Below are 20,671 nucleotides of genomic sequence, written 5' to 3'. Positions count from 1 at the left end.
TAATCTCAGTGATACAATAATCAGCCAGAGTAATTAAAACTCACCCTTTCTACCAATCAACTGGGTTGGATTATTCAAAAACTATGCCCACTAAACTTTCAGCTCTCTAAATCATATGGCTTCAAGATCAAGGACTCACCATCATCTCAAGTCTGAACACGGTCCATTCATAACCTTGGAGAAAACCACATGCCATGCAGCAAGAAACGGATGGTCGGAGATGGGTTCTGATGCGATGGCTTCCTCTGAAGGTAAATAAAAAATAGATGTATGTGGAAAAACAGATACCCAGACACTTGATTCAGTAGTTAAAACAAGCTTAGAGAGTCTCAGAATCAAACCTCCACATCAAATTTCTTTGTTCATTGTGCAAGAACTAATGTCAACGATCCCATTTCTGTCTCCTCTTATGGAAGCTCTGCTGTTCTGAGAAAGAATTCCACAAATATTAAATCCCGCTCACCTTACACCATGAAAATGTAAGCTGGCAAACTCTAGTTTCCCGTTATGACTATTTCCCAGTCTTGTCGTCTTGTGTAGCATATTAAGTGTGCAGCAGCACTTTGAGTTCTCGTTGTTATTGACTTGAAAGCTACTTTACCATTTTCTCTTTTTTACTTGAAAATCTATACGCAATTTAATTCTTTTCCTCAGTATTTTTGTGACAAAAAAGTGAAGCTTTGACTGATAAAAAAAAGGAAACAAGCAAATTACAACACTTTTATCATCATATTGCTTTCCATGAAACTGAAATATGTGATATTTGAGTTTGAGGTGACAGAGAATATAGGTTTCTTTACTGCTTCCCTTCCCTTATCCACTGAGTTGTAACTGAACGCAGGCTCTAATGCATTCTTCGTATGAGATTTTTTTATGACTAGCTATAGAGATGACGGCAAAAAACCTAACAATGTCAATCCAAGAAATTTCTTGGATATATGGAGTTGCCAAGATGTGACATTTAAAGCTCAGTGAGCATAGATGAGCTGTTTCAACAATATGATAATTATTATGCATAATTATTCATTGTATATTCATTGGTATGAGTAATGAATCAACTGGTTTGTAATTATTTGGAATGTTGTACAAATTATAAATATGGTAATCATCCTATGTTGACATAATGCCTTTGCAATTTTTTGCCCATGTGACTGCATTAATATCAAAGTTAAAGGACCAGTGTGTAAGATTTAGCGGCATCTAGCGGTGAGGTTGCAGATTGCAACCAACTGAATACCCCTCCATCTCACCTTCCAAGCATGTAGGAGAACCTATGGTGGCTTCTAAACTCATGAAAAACTCAAAAGGCCCTCTGCAGCGCCAGTATCTGATTTGTCCATTCTGGGCTACTGTATAAACATGATGGTGCGACATGGCGGCCTCTGTGAAAGAGGACCTGCTCCCTATGTAGTTATAAAGGGCTCATTCTAAGGTAACAAAAACACAACAATTCTTATTTTAATGGGACCAATTATGCACCAATTAAAACATACTTATGAATGTTATATTCCATTTCTGCCAAGTCCATTCCACTAGATGCCACTAAATCTTATGCACTGGTCCTTTAAAACGCTGATCAGTTGGATTGTGTTTTGAATTTAATTGTGAATTGCTGCTAAACGTACACAAGTATTGGCTAAAAAATCAATTAGATGCCGCCAAGAACTCTGGAGTGTCTATTCACAGGACAAATAGTTATGCTCAAGTGTCAGTGTCTATCATTTAACACCAAATTCCAAACTCTTCCTTGTATTGACTTAATTTCAGAAGACAAATGGAGCAATAAGAGATGACTGGCAAGCCATTATTGGTTGGTCTATGTGATTGATCATTGGACATATAGCTCACCGCATTATCTTACAGAAAGGAAGTATTCTCCTTGTGTGGTTTTTCTTTTTTTTTAGACTTGATTTCTGACTTTAAATCATTCCCTCTTTGTTTTGAACAAATTTGGACTTCCTTTGGTAAAGTTTTGGCAGCCCACTCCTCAGTGCCAGTGGACGCCCATGCATTTTGTCCTTTCCAAATAGCTGCAATGGCACAGAGTATCCTCTGCTTAGCTTGATGTTCAAAATAAACCAACATCCACCCAAACAATAACCTAGTTTTTACAGGGGGTCCATTTTAGGCTATTATTTCCGACCAAAAGCACGTGAATAGAAGCGGGAGCTTACGAGGAGTACTTGAAGGCAGCATCTCTGTACCGGCGGGGAGAAGGAAGAGACGCACCAGCCGCTCCACCGGGAGGAAAGACCTGAACCAATACACCAAGCAGAGGGGATGATACACGTCTCCTCTGGTTTCTGACAACAAGAAGGATTGTCATTTATCTTTCCTCGTCGGACTTCCAGAGAGAACTAAAAGAGGACTGTTTCTACACAGCACAGCAGGCTGGTTTGGCTTGTTTGGTAAGGAAATTAAAAAGAATGACTGGTGGTGATGCAGCTTATTTGAAAAAAAGAAGTCAAATGAATGAAAGAGTGACGAGAGAGTGATTAATTTCTCTTCTTTCAGGGGATAAAGATGCTAAATTTTCCTCGCCGTTGAGAGAAAAGGAGGAGAAGAGGAGGAAAAGAAGAGGAAGATTGGACAGACGCACGAGACGAGACGGAGGAGAGGAAGGGTATCCGGCCGGGGGGAAAAAAAAGAAATACAGAAAAGATATCCCCTGTCAATTTTTGAAATACCAGGGGAACAGAAACAGAGAAGAGGGTTTTTTTTAAAGAGAGAAGCGGAGGACAGGAGACACATACTGTGCAAAACGGCACGAAAGGAGAGACATATAAGGAGGGGGAAAAGCCAGAGAGTCTGTATAGAAAGAGGGATATTTCAGAATGAAGAGGGAATGCAGATCGGAGGAAGTGTGGATTTGAAGCTCTACCTCCCTCTCTATCACTCTTTTGCACGGGAACGGGACGGAATAGAGAGATATTGACGACAAGCATCGCTAAAACCCAGTGGAGAGTGGATTTAAAAACAGAGACAACCTGTGCGCCCGTCCCTTCTCCCCTTGTGTTTCTGTGCTTTTCACTCTGTGGATGTTGACTGAAATCATTTTTTCGGACATGAAGGATTTATCTAGTCTATGTTAGAAGGAGGAGGCAAAGAAAACGCACGCGTCCCCCCTCCTCTCCTCCTCCTCCCTCCCCCCTTCTCTCTCTCTCCCTCTCTCCCTCCGTTTTCTGGATGTGAAGCAGCATGCGGCCCGGTGAGAGCTTAGAGGGCTCGCGCTCGGCTCGCGGAAGATGTATTGATGCTAATAATATTACTAATAGCGGCACGGAACGCTGTCTCGCGCACCCCTCGTCGGCAAAGAGGAGGATGACAAGGGGGACGACGAAGAGGAGGATGAGAGGGATGAACGAGGGGATGACGGACGGAGGAATGACGGTGATGCGCTGTTTTCTGTGGAGTCTCGTTCTCTGCTCGCTCTCCTCGCGCGCGCAAGGTAAGGGGATGCGACACGCGCACGTACACACACACACACACACACACACACACACACACACACACACACACACACACAAGCGCACGCACACACACACACACACACACACAGTTACACAAGCGCACTCACACGCAGTGACATAAACACTCTCACCCACGCGCGCACAGTCACGGATTGGGTGAGACTGGTTGCTGAGTTTTTTTTTTTTGTTTTTTTTTTTTTACTGCAGTCAAAAGAAAGATGCTGCTTCCTCTGTGCGTGTTAGGGTACGTGTAAAAAGAGGAGAGTTGGTATGTGTGTGTGTGAGAGAGGGTGTCTGCGTGCGCGTGAGGATGTCTGTGAGGTGTCTGTGCATGTGTGTGAGTGAGAGGAGAGGTGTGCGTGTGGGCGCGCGAGGTGCGTGCATGGAGTATGTATGGTGTGATGCGGAGGAAAGCGGAGAAATAGAAATTGGCTTACAGGGAGGATGAAGGGAAAGAGGTAGAGAGGAATAGAACCGGCAACAGCCTCTTTCCCTCTTTCCTTATTTTTCTGCTTGCTTCAGTTTGCGCTCTCTCTCTCTCTCTCTCTCTCTCTCTCTCTCTCTCTCTCTCTCTCCTCCTCTCTCCCTCTCTCCCTCTCTCCCCATCCTTCTCTTCAATACAGCCATTGAGCCGGTAGCCAATAAATATTCTTGCGGTAGCTCTTGGGCTGTGGCAGCGAACGTGAGCTGCTTATACCAAAGTGTGTGCGGGAGAGTGTATGTCTGCTGAGTGTGTGTGGGTGCGTGCATGTGTGTGTGAACGTGAGTTGTTTATAGTGATGAGGCCCAAGCCTTACACAGCATTTTCTTCACCAAATTTCTTCCCCTATGCCCATTTATTAATTTTCTACTGTATTTCAGTCAAAAGATGTTATATAATGGTGGTGTCTCCCCCTTCTTCTCTCTCTCTCTCTCTCTCTCTCTCTCTCTCTCTCTCTCTCTCTCACACACACACACACTTTCTGTCCTTGTCACCCCCTTCCCTCTCTCTCTCTCTCTCCCCCTCCCTCCCTCTTGTCCCTGTCTTTCTCCCCCTGTCTCCTTTCTTGAGTGAAATAAAATGTTAAAATATTCACAGTATAGCACGCTCTCTCTCCCGCTTTCTCTGCCTGTCTGTATCTTGCTCTTCCTCTACTTTCCATTTTTAGTTTCTCTTTATGATCCTGTTCAGAAATGCTGTATGAACTTGCACATTCACAAAAACACACTTACACGCACACATACATGCACATATACACTCTTGCAAACACACCCAGTGCTTTGTCAGATGAGGCTTCTGTGGCATTCGAAACTAACTGACCATTGATCACTGCATCTTGAGACAAGGAAGAGAGAGGAGGATGGAGTATAGAAGAGGGAAAAAGAAAGAGGATGAGAGAAGGGAAATTGGACGGGTGGAAATGGGCTTATAAAGAGGTAAGGCAGGAAAGAGGCAGAGAGAGAGAGAGTGAGTGACAGAAAGAGAGGAAACAAGTTTAGAGACACGTACAGAAACAGGACCGGGTCTCTATAAACACACACCAAGGTCTATGAGCTTTTGATAACACATAGCCTGGCTGATTTTGTCAGAAAACCTGCAAAAACTATAGGTTTGCGAGTAGAAAGGGGGAGACTGAGATTGGAAATTGTACAAGAACAGAGAGGAAAACTCAAAAAAGCCAGACTTTAAGAACCATTTGTCATTGTCAATGTAAAGTCTGCATGATCCTCCGGTGTAGGGAGATCGTGTGTAGGCTGACTGAGCAGAAATACTATGGATTTCTATAGTGATTAAACAAATCGGCACAGGGAATGTCTAGACACTTGGCTTTGCACCATCACTGACCGCAGGACTGTAGTTTCTCTCTAAAAAAAAAAATCAGGAATCTGCAGCCTATTTCGAAAGTTTTTTTTTCATGGTTTTATTTGATGGACGGATGAGAGATTGTGATTTTTAGGGTGTTGAACGAACAAAGACAAGACAGGTGGCATTCCTTCAGGCACAAAAGATCTCATTTTAAGCCCTTTGGGACACACATCCTGGCACTGATCTCCTCATGGCTGTCTGTCTGTGAGAGACCTCATGGTATCAGATATTTTTAAACTCCTCATGGCATAAGTGTGGTTTATTCAAAGCTGGCCGAGGAGCGGTTTTAGTTATATGTAAATAGCAATGAAGACTAATAAAATGTCATTGATATAGAAGTTGGCCAAGCAAGCAAGCAAATAAAAAGAATCGAGGCTGAACAAAAATGGAAATAAATGTGTAATTAAATGTCCCCTTGATCTATACTGACATTTTGGGGACTAAGGCTTTAAAAGGAGGCTGGAAAATTAAAACCAGCCAACAGCCAAATGCTGTTAAATTTTGGCTGTGGCTGGTAAATTAGTCTACTCTACTGGCCATTGGCAGGTAACCAATCATTGTATGGACCTGCAATTCCATTCTAAAAAACAATCTAGCTGGTAAAATAATGAAAAAGGTGTTAATGGATTCACACGCTGCTCTAGCCGGTGGTCAAAAATGCTAATTTCTCAACTTGCTTAACACATTTGACTCAAAGATACAGTGTTAGTTCCAAAGTACAGTAGTAGCATCTGCCATCATAAAGCAATACTGTGTTTTAATTGAGGAGTCTGTCTTACACAAAGTGGTTTTGTATTAAAATGAGGACAAGAGATTGTTCATGGAGAGGGCTGATGAAAAGTTTAAGCACTCCTTTGGACCCTGTCTGTATATCTGACAGGTAATTGTGGAAGTCTTACTCCTTTTCTACATTTTTGAATGCCTTGAATGATTTTAAAAAATGCACAATGTTGAACTTTCACCTCATATAAAGTTTCCCTCTACAACAGATGCTGAAAAATTGCAGTACTTGTCCTCTGCTCTTTTCTCCCCTGATCCCCTCTGTTTCATCTGTTCTCCTCTCTTCCTCGTCCTCCTCGCTGCTCCCCTCAGCTTAACTCTACCTCTCCTCTCTTCCCTCCCCTGTCTCCTGCTCCTCTGTTTTCCTCTCCTCTGCTCAGCACTTCTTCTCTGCTCTCATCTCCTTCTCGGCTCCCCCTCTCCTCTTGTCTGTCAGATTTGTCCCGTGGCTCCGGAGGCTTAATTTACTCACCAAACATACTAAATTGCACATGTGCACATGCATGCAAGAAAAAAACAAAAAAACAAAAACCCACACACATTTTTCATCGTGTCCCAGACCTAAATGTATTCTGGGATACATTCACCTTGTAAGAATCAAAACGAGATCTGTGTCCAACCTCACAACCTGCACCTTTGCAACATATTTGAGCCTCTTTTTAACACCATCCATGAGATTAACCTCATCTCAGATTTTTACTGACAGCATAGATTTCACCAGCACTCAATCAAAACACAAATCAATCATCTAGCACTAATTATATATTAGACAGCCGGGTAATCTATTTCTGGTCATTGGTGGGGTGAGGAATCGCAACTGGTTCTACTGATGGCTAGTTTTCAGCATGTGACCAAGCAATTAACCCAGAAGGCTAAAAATAGCTAATTTAATTTATATTGACAAGCCATGGAAATGTAGTGCTTTGTTCTTGCAACATGGCTAAATTGAAATTTATCAGTCATCCCTTGGTAGCGTCTAGTAATTTAATGCTGGTCATCAGTGTTAAATTGAACAGGCTGTCAGGCGCAGTGGAATGGTCCTCCAACCAGGTTTTATAACCCATCACTGGATATCAGAGATTGATTGGTGCAGTGTAGTGCTCTGATGCTGATTATAAGTCATTGATTGATGTTGTCCATTAGCATGCCACTGCTAATCATTTACCCGGTTTAGTATTTTGGTAATAATTTTCGACTGTCAGTTATCGATTGATATTCTACGTACCATGAATACTATGGGTTACTGGTGAGCTTGGAGGCAAATAATGATTCCAGCACGGACAAACACAGCATCTTTTTGTCTTTCTCTGTTACATGTGTGCACACATTTACTCTGTTAGTACACTGCTACACACACACTGAGGCAGACGAGCACTGTCACGCTGAACATTAGCGCAAGACTTTCTGCCACACATTTAATCCTGTGGCTTATGGTTGGTTTCTCAGGGAGGGAGATGTGTCTGTCGCACAGTCAGCCTCTTGATCATATAAATACTTGTGACTTACTGAGGGAGAGAGAGAGAGAGAAGGGGGCATGATGAGGGGAGGCGAGACTGAGAAAAAAGAAATTGGGAGAGAGTAAGGCAGTCGTGTGTGTGTGTGTGTGTGGTTGGGGGTTTTAACATTTGGAATTTCACCCACATTCATCCCTGGGCATTAATATTAACAGCCTCTCACCTCTGTCCTCTCATGCATCTTTATTCTTTTATCCCTACCTCACTCTCCGCTTTTGTGTTTTTGTGTTTTTATGCATATACTTATTTTATCAATTATGTACTGTTGTTTCATTCTCACCTCTGTCCTCTCTTCATCTGTCCCTCTTGACTTTCATTCACCTAATCCTCTCATCCATTGGGGCGGCTGTGGCTCAGGAGGTAGAGCAAGTCGTCGAACTAATCAGAAGGTCGGTGGCTCAATCCCCGACTCCTCCTGTCCGCATGTCGAAGTGTCCTTGGGCAAAATACTGAAGCCCAAATTGCTCCCAATGGTTGCGCCAGCACCCTGCGTGGCAGCTTGCCGCCATCAGTGTATGAGTGTGAGTGTGTGAGTAAATGGGTTTAGTGAGCAGCAGAAACATTGTAAAGCGCTTTGGATAAAAGCACTATATAAATGCTGCCATTTACCATTTTGCCATTTCCAAACTCTGTACAGTGAATTTGTAATTACTTGTTTTTTCACCCCGTTACGCTCTCCCCTCCTCTCCTCTCCTCTCCTCTTCTTTCCTCATCTAATTTAATACCAATGCCAGAAGTTGTGTGACATTCACATAGCACAGGGAAATGTAAGGTTCATATTAAGGATTGTACTCTGTGTCATACTTCAACTTGGCAATGACATTTTACATGTTTAACCAAAATTTTCCTGAACCTTAATTGAATTGTTTTTAGTTCTGTAATTGTAACCTAACCGCTTTTGCCATGAGCAAGGATATCAAAGAACCATAATTGACAGTGAACATATTGCACATATGTTCAATATGAACATACATTTACATACTGAGTTAGAATCCTCTACGTACCGGCTTGTTTTTAAAAACTGTTTTTACTGCCTGCCGGAGGAATTGTTAAGTATTGTAGACCACTCTTTGTTTACAGGCACCTTCCTAGATGCATTAAAGACTGCCATGATTAGACCACTTCTCAAAAAGTCATTTAGATAATTTAAATTCCTCAGTTCTTAGTAACTACTGACCCATATCAAACCTCCCTTTCTCAGGTAAGATTTTAGAAAAAGTTGTTCTTGAACACGGAAATACATTAAAAACAACAATATCTTTGAGACCTTTCAATCAGGTTTCAGAGCCCACCACAGCACAGAGACTGCATTGGTTAAAGTGGTGGCTTCTAAGTTGGCTTAGATCATATTTTACTGGCTGGGAGTTTTTTGTTTCCGAGTGACTACTCCTCAGAGAAAACAGACATAATCTGTGGGGTCCCCCAAGGTTATTCCAGCCAAGGTTATTTTAGCCTCGATATGCTACCATTTGGCGATGTCATCAGAAGGCATAAAGTTTAGTTTCATAGCTACGCAGATGACACCCAACTATACATTTCTGTATCTCCAGATGATTTTAGCCCCATTGATAGGTTGCAAGTGCAATGTGTATATGACATAGATGTGTGGATGTCATACAACTTTCTACAGCTGAGTCAAGACAAGACAGAAATCATAATATGTGGGGCAAAAGCCCAGAGAGAGCAACTGTCTATGCACCTTTAGTCATCAGCCCTACATACCAAGGACCAGGTCAGAAACCTCAGATCAGGTTAAAAGCCTCTTATCTTTGATTCTGACATCAGTTTTGAAGCTCACATAAGAAATGTCACCAAAGTGTCCTTTTATTATCTTAGAAACATTGCTAAAGTTGGAACATTTCTCTGTCAGACTGACACAGAAAAACGAATACATGCTTTTAAAACCTCTAGCTCTCTTGTTTGGTCTACCTAAGAAAGCTGTTAGCCGCCTACAACATGTTCAGAAAGCAGCAGCCAGAGTACTGATGGAGACCAGACAGAGAGCACATATAACACATATTTTATAGTCATTGTATTGTTTGACTATTAGTTTTAGAATTGATTTTAAGATTTTCTTACTAGTTTTTAAATCACTGAATGGCCTGGCAACAGTGTATTTCTCACACATGCTTCTTAGATATGTACTTAGCAAGTCCCTTAGATCCTCTGCAGCTGGCCTTGTCATCCCAAGGATTTCAACAAAAATGCATGGGGAGACAGCTTTTAGCCACTGTGGCCCTGGTCTCTAGAACAGTCTTCCTGAGGACCTGAGGGACTCTACCTCTGTGGACATTTTTAAAAGAAACCTTAATACATATCTTTTTAGCCTGGCTTTACTTGAGGTGCCTCGTCATTTGTTGTGTTATTCATCTATTGATACTTCATTCTTTTATTTGTTGTTTTAGCTATTTTGTGCCTTTGCTCACCTCTGTTTGTTTGCTTTTGTTTTTGTCGGATTGTCTTTTGCTGCAGCAATTGCATGAAATGTGCTATATAAATAAAGATTGAATGATTGATTAATTGATAAATGTACACCATTACATAAAGTATGAACATACAGTGTGTGCAAAATGTGTTGGCAGTGAACATTTACTGGGTATTTTCATTATGATCTTGATAATAATCTGGGCAGCATTAATTTGCCCCCAAAGCTTATTTTCCTGATGCAAAATAGTTGCATATAAATGTAAATTTTCTTGGGATAATGGTTGCCCCTAACCCTAACAGCAAGTTTGAGTGTGTTGGTTCATATTTTTTTAATGAATCTGAAGCTTTTGATATTTTCCAACATTAGAGGGCATTGTACTGTGAGAAAGAGTTCTCACCCTGCTCTGTTTTCTATTTAATTTGTGCTCTCTTTTATGTTTTCATTGCCCAGAAATCTTCTGTATTGTGCTTTGTTACTATTGTTACTACATCTGCTGAACTCCTCTGTAAAGTAGTGAGCAAGTGTGTGTTTTGGTGTATATATTCATATTCTTGATATTTTACTGCTCTATCCTCAGTTGTTTTTTTTTTCTCCATCCATCCTCCAACCCTAATCACAAAGTCTTTCCTTCTCCATCCTCCTCCTACCAACATCAACCCATGGTGAATGTGTAATGACCAGCCTTCTTTATTTCCACATCTGTCGTCTCTCCTCTTCCCCCCTTCCTCTCCTTTCTTTCTTTCCTTCTTTTCTATCCTCAATTAGTCTTACGTGTCCTCTTCTCCTCTCCCCTCTCCCTCCATCTGCTATCCTTAGTGAATTTGTTGCACGTGTCGATTGTAATAGGTGGCTACTCACAGGGTACCACTCTGTTAATCTGTCATGTGCGTTTCATCTCTTAGCCAACAAGCAGGGAGCACATTTGATTCAGTCGCAAAGATTGCCACCCAAATGGTGTGTTTTTAGATTGCTAGAGAGCCAAAGCTACTCATGTATTTTAGATTTGTGTTTGCCTGCTATATGATTTCAGAAATGTCAGCTTGCACACAATGAGCTGGCTCTGTTATCAACAGGCTGTTAAATTGCAAGAAGTGATAATTTTCCACAGAAAATGGAATAAAGCCAGAATGCACTCCAGTTTGCAGTTCCAGCTGTTCCTGGGCCCTGTGGATCCATAACAGCTTTTTATATACAATTGCTGTTTTCCTCCAAGGTCTAGTGCAAATGTGCATTTACAGAATGGTGTCGTGAGATATAATAAGTATAATCATAATTTATCATAATTGAATACAAAGACATGGTGGCTTCCTGCAGGAGCCATTATTACAATAGCACTGCAATGGGCTAACTGTAAGGAAATTATTTTAAGTCTACAATGTATATTTTAATGTGTCTCTAGTGTATTTCTTCACTGACAGTCCAAATATTAAACAAGGTTCTGATTAAATTGGGAAAATTAGCGGTGTTTCTCAATTACTAAGAAGGTGACTTTTGGGAGATATGACATTTCTACTGAACCCTGGCACTTTGCATGTCTTACACACACACACACACACACACACGCACAGGCACACGCAATCTGTCAGTTTTCCATAGCCTCTTCATTATTTCAAAGATGATTAGAAGTAGACATGACATGAACATGTTGAGTAGGCACACACACACACACACACACACACACACTAATAAATACACAAAAATATGTTGGGCACACCAAGATAGCATGTGTTACCCTGAGGGTGTGACCGCAAACATACACGCACACGCATGCACAGGGACAGAAGACACAAACACACACACACAGAGACTCTCTCTGATGCGTTACGAGAAAGGCAGATGAGAAATTAACAAAGACAGACAGTCTCGTATCCAGCTGGTGCTTCCTCTCGGTGCGTGTGTGTAGGAGATATTCCAGTCTATGTAAAGAAACATGCAACATGGCCAGTATAACAGTAGGTGTTTCATTCAAGATGGAAGCTTGGAGTAAAATATGAAATAGTGTGTATATATAGGAGGATAAATGGATGGACATATAAACAGCAGTGGCAGTCAAAGGTTTGATCCCTGGTGACAGTCAGAGTCTGTCCCTGTCAGACTGTCCTTGAGGAAGATACTGATGCCCTTAATGACTGTGTGCTGCCCTCCAGGGAAAATACTAGCTGACATGAAATTCCTACAAGACCAACACTACAGAACAGGACTGAAATTACACAATTAGGGAAGAATAGTTGAGGAATTATTCATTATCATCGTGAAAGCAGTGCCATTCTTCTTTTACAGAGCAACCAAAGATTAACATGAGCTAAATAAATTTGGTATCAGTCATGTCAATATGCCTTTAATTTGTACCTGTTTTGGTAATTTGTCTGATGGCTTCTTCACTGCCTGCTAGGTTACTCACCCTGGAGGTGAAGGTAAAAAATTGCCAAGCAGCATTTTTTTTTGGCCATTTGTTTAAGACAAAAAAACCGGCTAAAATTACAGTAAATACAAATTACTTGCCTCAATAATTATACTGCTTTTTTTGGCAATTACATTTATAGTTTGCATTGAGTTTTTAAGTGGTTTCCAAATTAGGTTAGGAATACCAAGTTTTACAGCTTACATATGGCTTAAAAGCACCTTTTGATTACTTGCGCATTATACATTTCAGAGTAGAGGCTGCAAAAACCTGTCAAACATTATAATAGATGTCTAAAGATCTACTCGCAAAATGTTTGTAACATAAATAAAATATTAATACAGTTTATCAGAGCAACAATTCATCATTATTATAATCCATCAATATTCATATATCACTCATCAGTAATTTCTATATTGTATCTTGAGCACAGGTAGGCTAATGATAACTGAATTACTAATGAATAGGTTTACTACATGTCAAGCCACTGATGAAAAATATAGTAGGAAATAATGTGCAAACATTTGAACATGTTGCTATGGTGACCATGTGAATAGTGCATTACTTAGCACTGTGAGAACAGTGCATTACTTAGTATATCCTTGCTCCTATGGAGTAAGGATATACTGGTATTAGATGGTCATATCCTTACTCCATAGGAGAATATGACCATCTAATACCAGAAAAATCTTATGTGGAGACATCATGGTTCCCAGTTACTAACAGTTACTGATATGCAAGTTTAGCTGATAAGATTTTTAACAAAAACAAATGTTGAAATGATTTTGTCACAATGATTTGGTTGCGACAAAATATCAGTTGAATATGATGTAAGCGCTTTAACTACATGTAAACGTAAAGCCTTGAGGGACTTATTAATGAACTACTACTACTGTTATGAGCTACAGTCATGGTTTTGTTTATTCAGTCTTACCAGTTTTAATATTTGTGCAATGTGTGTGGTAAAAAAAACTCTCCGGTCTCTAAAGCCACAGGCTACTACACAATAAACGGACACACAAGACACGTAGACACACACGTGTGAAGGTAATTTGATTAGTCAGTTTGCTAGACCAATGAACCCTCCGTGAACCCAATCACGTTCTTTGCTGTCAGTTGAGAAAATCTCCAACAGTCCAGTTTTAAACAGTTTTAATTAGCATCATTCATGGATTAAAGTTCGTGCATTTTTTAAAAACTATACAAAGTTCTGTAATTAGTCTAATTAACCCTACAGGGGCCATTGACTACCTATAACAGTGTTTTGATTTTCCAAGTGTTAAAAAAAATAATAGTTTTTCTGGCACAACTCGGTATTGGAGGAGAGAGAGAGAGAGAAAGAGAGCAACATCAGTTGTTTTTATGTGTATATGTTTGGATCTGGTGTGATGACAGGTATGCCCATGTGCCCCAAACCCACAGAAACATGGCTGTCAGCAGACATCACACACACCTCACTATCTAAACACACACTCGCATGCTCATCTCCTCATGCAGTTATCCTCGTGAGGATAGGAGATTGTCTTATTATGCTGTTACATTAATTTGCCATTCCCTTGTTCGGTGCTCCAGCCCTGTAGATGTAAGAATAGCCGGGCCCGTCCTGTCTCGTAATACCACTTTGTAACTCAAGAGGTGATAGTGAGTCACTGTAGCGTCCAGTCTGCCCTCCATCTAACATGAGAGGATGAAGAAGCCTACTGTTTACAGTGAATCTTTGCTTTGGCATCATCAAGATATCGCTACAGAGACATTAGAGCCAGTGGTAAATCATCAAAGAGCTGGACAGATCAGGTCATCAGATCATTTTTCCCCAGTATAACAACAGATGTTGACCAGCCGATCATCTCAGGAGTCGGGCTGCTAGCGGCTGAGGTGACCGTCTGCTCTCACACGGCCAGCGGCTACTCACATCTCTGAAAAGGTCAGAGCAAATTTCCAAACCAGCGTTATTTGGATAAGCTGACCACATATTGGGAATCTAAATGGTTGCTTTCTCACCTGAAAAAATATGAAACTTAAGAAATTGACATAATAATGGCCCTTGCTTGAAGATTACAACAGCTTTTACCTTGGCTCAGAATGTCCGCCATTGTTGTCGGTTGCTCGGGGCAGTGCTACTTCTTCATCCTCTCATGTTAGACTGAGGGCAGACTGGACGCTACAGTGACTCTATCCCTTTGAGGTACAAAGTGGTATTACGAGACAGGATGGGCCGGGGCTATCCTTACATATAGCACCTAAAGGATTGAGAAATCAGGTACATGCATGTGTACGCACACTCACCTCCTGCAGTCTTATTGGCTGTAAGTCTCAGAGTGCTGAAGATGATGTATTTCCTCTCTGAGTGATGATGTATTTCCCGTCTGGGTCTTGCGCCTTGGGAGCCTTTTTGTACTGTTGTTCATGCTGTTTATGTATGTGTGTCTCTCTCTGTGCACAGGATGCCTCTCTCTATATATGTGTGTGTGCATATACACACATGCTTGTCTGCTTCATTCCCAGAGAAGACTCATTTCCCCAGCAGGCCCTGTCAGGCTGTTTCTGGGCACACTCAGTTCACAGCTGGAGGCTACTGCTGTCACCTGCTTACCTAACATCTCCCCTCCCCTCCCCCCCTCACCTCTCCTCTCCTCTCCTCTCCTATCCTCTCCTCTCCTCTCCTCTCCTCATCCACGTACCCTCATGTCAGTCAAAGCATTGGTGAACTATGTTTCCCCATATAACACCTTCTGAGTCATTTAGGGCAGCTTTCTACAAAACAAGTAAAGTGAAGGAATCCTTTATAGTTGGCAATAAAATTACTCCAAAGAGGCTGTGCAGCCAAACTACTGCACAGAGAGTCCAAAAGACCTATTTTTACACCAGTATTTAGCGCAAATCTTCACTAAAATTGTTATTTTCAAAAGCTTTCATACTCCGGTGGCCAACAGCATGCCCTAAAAAGGACAACACCTCAGCAGGCAGAGATGGTAACTAAGACAGCTACAATTGCCGCAAGTGTGCTTGCATATACCATACACACACACATTTGTGATGAACAAAAACACACATGCCAAATAGGCCTATTCGGCTTCTGCATGTGGACACACACAAGCCCACACAGCCTAAAACAGATTGAAACTTCCACTTGAAACAAAAAAGGAAAAACAAATAGAGAGAGCAAATGTCAGGAAATAGTAAATGGACATGGATGCATATAATAATAATAATAATAATAATAATAATAATGATTTTAAGTTATTGATGTGTACAGACTTAAATTTGTCAGGACAAGGAAACATGGTTTGTATGCACAGACGTTGTACCTCCCAGAGGTGATGGCATGTGGTTTTTGTCCAGCCCGCAGACAAAAGCTCAGCAGGGTGTTGCAGTGGACAACAGTAAATGCTTTGATCTTTGACACTGACCGTCTGGTTCCCTTATACCCTGACCCTACCGCTACACCCATCACACTTGCTCTCTCACTCTTTCCTGACCTCTCTCGCTCAGGGTCACTGGGTCAGACAGAGAGCAGATGCTCTACCACATGACCCCAACCAGTCCTGAAACCACAACATGCATACTCCCATTCTGTCATGTCCCCTTGTTAAATGTACTGTCCGTCTGGAAGACATTTGTCACCTGTTTTATTGGCCGTCTTGGATTTCCACAGAGAGAGAGAAAAGCAGTGTTTAACCCAATGCAATGCAATTTGATTGTGCCCTATTGTATGATATCTCAGTGTTTTGTGTTGTAAATAATATACATGTGTAAATAATGTACATGTACATCTTGTAAATAATGCACATGTAGACTTAGTCATGATATTGTTATTGCTTCTTTGTCTACACATGATATAATGTTAGGATTGTGCATACAGTTCACTGCTTTGTTGCTCATCTCTCTGAAGGTGTTGCACTTTGGTTTCCTGAATGACTTTGATTAAGTCCAGCACCCTTAATAAATGTCATAGTCCTATGTATAACTTTATCTGTCATTTGTATGTTTTCTGACAAGGAAGTTCATATGAATACCACAGGCACAAATAAACGATATTGATAATTATTGAACATTAAGCTTTGGCCTTTGGCAGGCTTCCTGCGATACACTTTGTTTCTGTTGCACTTTATGCCAATGTTCCTTTAAGTTTTATGTGATTTTACAAAAAATAAGACAGTTAAGTACCTCTTTGGCTTGAAAGGCATGGCAAACAATTTAATTTCCATTTTATTGCTAATAGAAAGCTATAACCATATTTTTGGTTGAGACAATGTCTCTTTCCATCCAATTTTCCTAAGATTGTATTTTCAACAGATCTGTGAATGCTAATTGGTACAGCACACCAAGGCTCGAGACTAACAGAGTCCCATTGTCTCAGGGACGGTAGAAAATGTGTTTGAGACAAACAGTGATCTTTCCCAGGATGCCTCTGGGATAAAAGGGGTTTTATATTTATTTATTTTAAACTATTGCTTAGCAAATGACAAACTGAACCAAGCACTGACTACAACGGAGCACGTTTTCTCATGCTGTTACAATAGTTACAAATGATGCACGGATTGCAGTTATATCTGCGGGCACCGTGGTTAATCCGTGGATTGGGCGGGTCAGGTCATAAAAATTAACATTCTGATTAATAGCGGATGGGTCGCGATTGGTGAAATAATACATCATTAATGAGGAAAATATTAATTACGTTCTCTAAAATGTAAACATAGCAGAGCTGAAGAGCTGCGGTCCGCTGCTGTTACAGTATTTATTGCATAAGCATATTTTATTTGATATATTTCGTGAGTAAAATCTGAATCTGGAATGTAACCAGTAACATTTATCTGTCAGGTAAATGTAGTGGTACAGTGTTTTCCTCTGAAGTACAAGTATACAGGTGCATATTTTTTGAAGTGCTTTGAAGGTCTTTTTGTAATTTATTTTGGCGTATAATGAGTTAGCATAGTAATAATAATAATAATTGTTCAATATTTTTCATATCTAAACCTATAGCTGTTTTGGGCCCTTTTTAGTTGGGGGCCCCAGGCAGTTGCCTACCTTGCCTAATGGTAAAGTCCGCCCTCGTACATCAGTACAACACACACACACACACACACACACACACACACACTACGCAAAGTAGTGGTTGCAGGGCATAAAGAATGACAACTGAGACTGAGAATTTTTCCCAAATTCTGTGTTCTCCTATTTATTTATTTTTTAATTCTGTTTTTACAGTTTACAGATTATTTTTCAGTTTTGTTTTAAACCTATTTCTTTGAATGGAGAAAAATAAATATAATTATTTCCTCAACATTTAATGGTGTTTTTATTATGCCACTAACAACTATAGATGATAATAACAAAATAAAGAAACAGCATTTTGATTTTTGGATGGTTTACATTCACTTTAGGATGGTTCAAATTGTTTTTTGGGATGGTTCCGGGACAGTGGTGAAAAAATGTGTGGAGCTCTGCAGCACACATTCAGATCCAATTATAGAAGTAGATGCTCCAGGAAAAATGCATACTGCAAGTATATATGAAAACATCTTAGGATATCTTATAACAGTTTATTTAGAATATCATATTATGTTATATCAAATGTTTTAAGGGAAAAAAAAGATTACAAATCATAACCTTGCTGCATCTGACTAAGATGACTAAGACTAAGATTTAGCAGTAAAGGTATATCAGGAGGAAAAAAAAAATCTGAATGAAAGCAGAAGTATATTAAACTTACTGTATCATCCCATCTTCTCTTAAAGACAATTAAGTATTCTCTTGCATTCGTTTAATATTACACTGTAGAAATGTCTCAAACAAATCATGAAAATCCCAATGTCACAGTATGGTCTCATCGCAGCTCAGCTTTACCATGTGATGTTTTCACCTTGCTGCTCCAATCTTCTGGAGGTAATTTACCGTACATCCTCAAACAAACAAAGGAAGCAAAAGGCTATTCTAAGTACAAGTCAATGTCCAAATGCCTGGTAGACGTTGAGCGGAAATGAGTTTCTGAGATCAAAAGAAACAGAACGATAAAAGGATTGAAGGGATTGAAAGATAAAAGGATTTTGAGTCACTGGATCAGAATTGTGCCTTTATAGAACCAAAATCAACAGATTTAAAATCTTTTCAATCACAAGGTACGCTCAACTCCACATATGTCATGAAGGTCACCGTGTTCAAAGGGCATGTCTCTGTACTTCGCGCAACTCAACAATCAGGTTCAGTATCCACAAAAACATTTTTATATTACTCCAGAACAGTCATCAAGATAATAAAAATCATGGTTCATAAACCATCTCTGTTCAGATCTCTATCTCTATAAAGTTTGAGCTGTTGTCTTTTTTTTCCATTTTACAAGAAACAGATGATGGGAAAAGGAGTGATGACATCAGGAAAAAATATCACAGAGAGGTTGCACTTAGAGACCTTCTTTTACAATCGAATATTTCCTCATTATTATTTGTGAGCCTAAGTTATATGGATTTTGTTATACGTGCCTACTGACATCAAGTGTTAGAAGGCAACATTAGCTAAAAGTCAAATGTGAGTAAATTTTGCCTGCAAATGGGAAACAAGCCAGTCTGTCTGACCAGTATGTTCTGATCTGAAAGCCACTTTAGCTGTAAATCAAAAAGGCTGGGAACATTTAGAAAACCTCAGCTACCAAGGTTTAAATATTAATTTGATGCCCTTTGCGTATGCATGCAGTATTTAACTTAAACGACCACACATTTAAGCACTCATGTTGCTCCAGTTGAGCCATTAACCTATTTTAGCAATTTATTTTCTTTTTCCAATTACAGTTGAAATACAGGCCAACTGTTGTCCAACATGATGAAATCGAGGAGGATTATGGATTATATGGATTACATCCTTTAATTTGTTCATTCGTCCTTCAAATATATGTAAGACCCTGCTAATTGGGGAGTGATGTATCTGACCCTTTTACAGAAGCTGATGTAAGGAGGTGCTACAGGTCAAACCAAAGTGATTCATTCGTTACTGATAGGAGATGACATGTTGACTAAGTTAACTTGTGGTCGATGCAAAAGAGTCATCCAACTACAAATGAAATGATCTTTGCTCAAGCTGAGAAGAGATCTTCGCTTTCTGTGAAACAGATTGAACATGTGGATTTATGTGTTGGGTATGCTGTCCTAAGTGACCTGTCTACTGCAGTTATGAGGAGAAAATGCACATAGATGACAGACAGAACTCAGATTAATGGCTTGTGTTACACTGAGACAGTTGTAATGATCTGTGTAGTGCAGTTTATACATCATATCGTATGACATCAGATATTGCATACTATTTTCTGACAAAGTAAAATGTTACACATTTGAACATTGTCACTGTCCTGTCAGAGCCATGCATCTCCAAATTAGGTGGTTTTGAAATTTTCAGACAAACTGAAAGATTTAGTGTTCCTTTATAGGTTGAGAAAAAGCATGTCTCATCACTTTATGTTATGTCTAATCAAAAGCAGTAACAGTACAGGAAGCATGGTGCAAAGTCCATAGTGAACAATGTTTTATCATTAATGGATGTATTTGGTTCAATGCTAGGATTTGGACCCTGTAGATTAGCTCTAGGTTTTATAATTGTATTTAAGCACATTTTCCTCTTTAGCCAAGTTTTACTAAGAAAAACAGAATAATCATAAACAGAGCTATGTCTCCAGTGTATATACAGATAAAAAAAAACTGGGTGTGCATTTGAGAGATTTTGGAACAAAGAAGAGCATAGGTGACACAAATGAAAAAATGAATAAATAAAAGGCAATGGATAAATGCTATGCATCACACTATGTCCTGCTTCTCCATGATGGACATCAGGTTACAGTAAAATTTTGCTGAGCTGTCTTAGAGAACTCTGCAGTTGACTGTTTTCAGTTTTAATCCTTTTTTTCTTGCATATCTCATGTTTACAAAACAACACCTGCAAATATAGTCTAAATATAAATATAGAGACTGTACTATTCTTGTTTTTGATTCACAGCAAGATGCATACAGGCATACATCGGCATTACAACTGCTTGCGCCATCATATTTTATACTATATTTACAGAGGCATGCAGCTATTGTGGAGAAGCTTTTTTATAGATCTTTAATAATGAGGAAATATTCGATATCTTTAAATAAAACAGAGCATTGAGCTCAATAGATGGGGTTAACTACATCAGGAATGGGGTTATAATGAAGTGAAATCTGTATAAAGACAGCATTTAGAAGTTGATCATAAAGTGTCATT

At 39.9% G+C, this 20,671-nt stretch overlaps 1 protein-coding gene across 1 annotated transcript in view; it reads left to right on the top strand.

Moving 5' to 3' along the window:
- Nucleotides 1-2,989: 2,989 nt before the first annotated feature.
- LOC137198838 (CUB and sushi domain-containing protein 3-like) overlaps nucleotides 2,990-20,671 on the top strand; it is a 381,075-nt gene continuing 363,393 nt past the window's right edge. The window contains exon 1 of the mRNA XM_067612808.1: nucleotides 2,990-3,448. Coding sequence (XP_067468909.1) covers nucleotides 3,199-3,448 — 250 coding nt within the window. The 5' untranslated portion in view covers nucleotides 2,990-3,198. The remainder of the gene's footprint in view (nucleotides 3,449-20,671) is intronic.

This window comes from Thunnus thynnus, chromosome 15 (genome assembly GCF_963924715.1).
Source record: "Thunnus thynnus chromosome 15, fThuThy2.1, whole genome shotgun sequence".
Lineage (NCBI taxonomy): Eukaryota > Metazoa > Chordata > Actinopteri > Scombriformes > Scombridae > Thunnus > Thunnus thynnus.
This window is presented reverse-complemented; position numbering and strand designations above follow the sequence as displayed.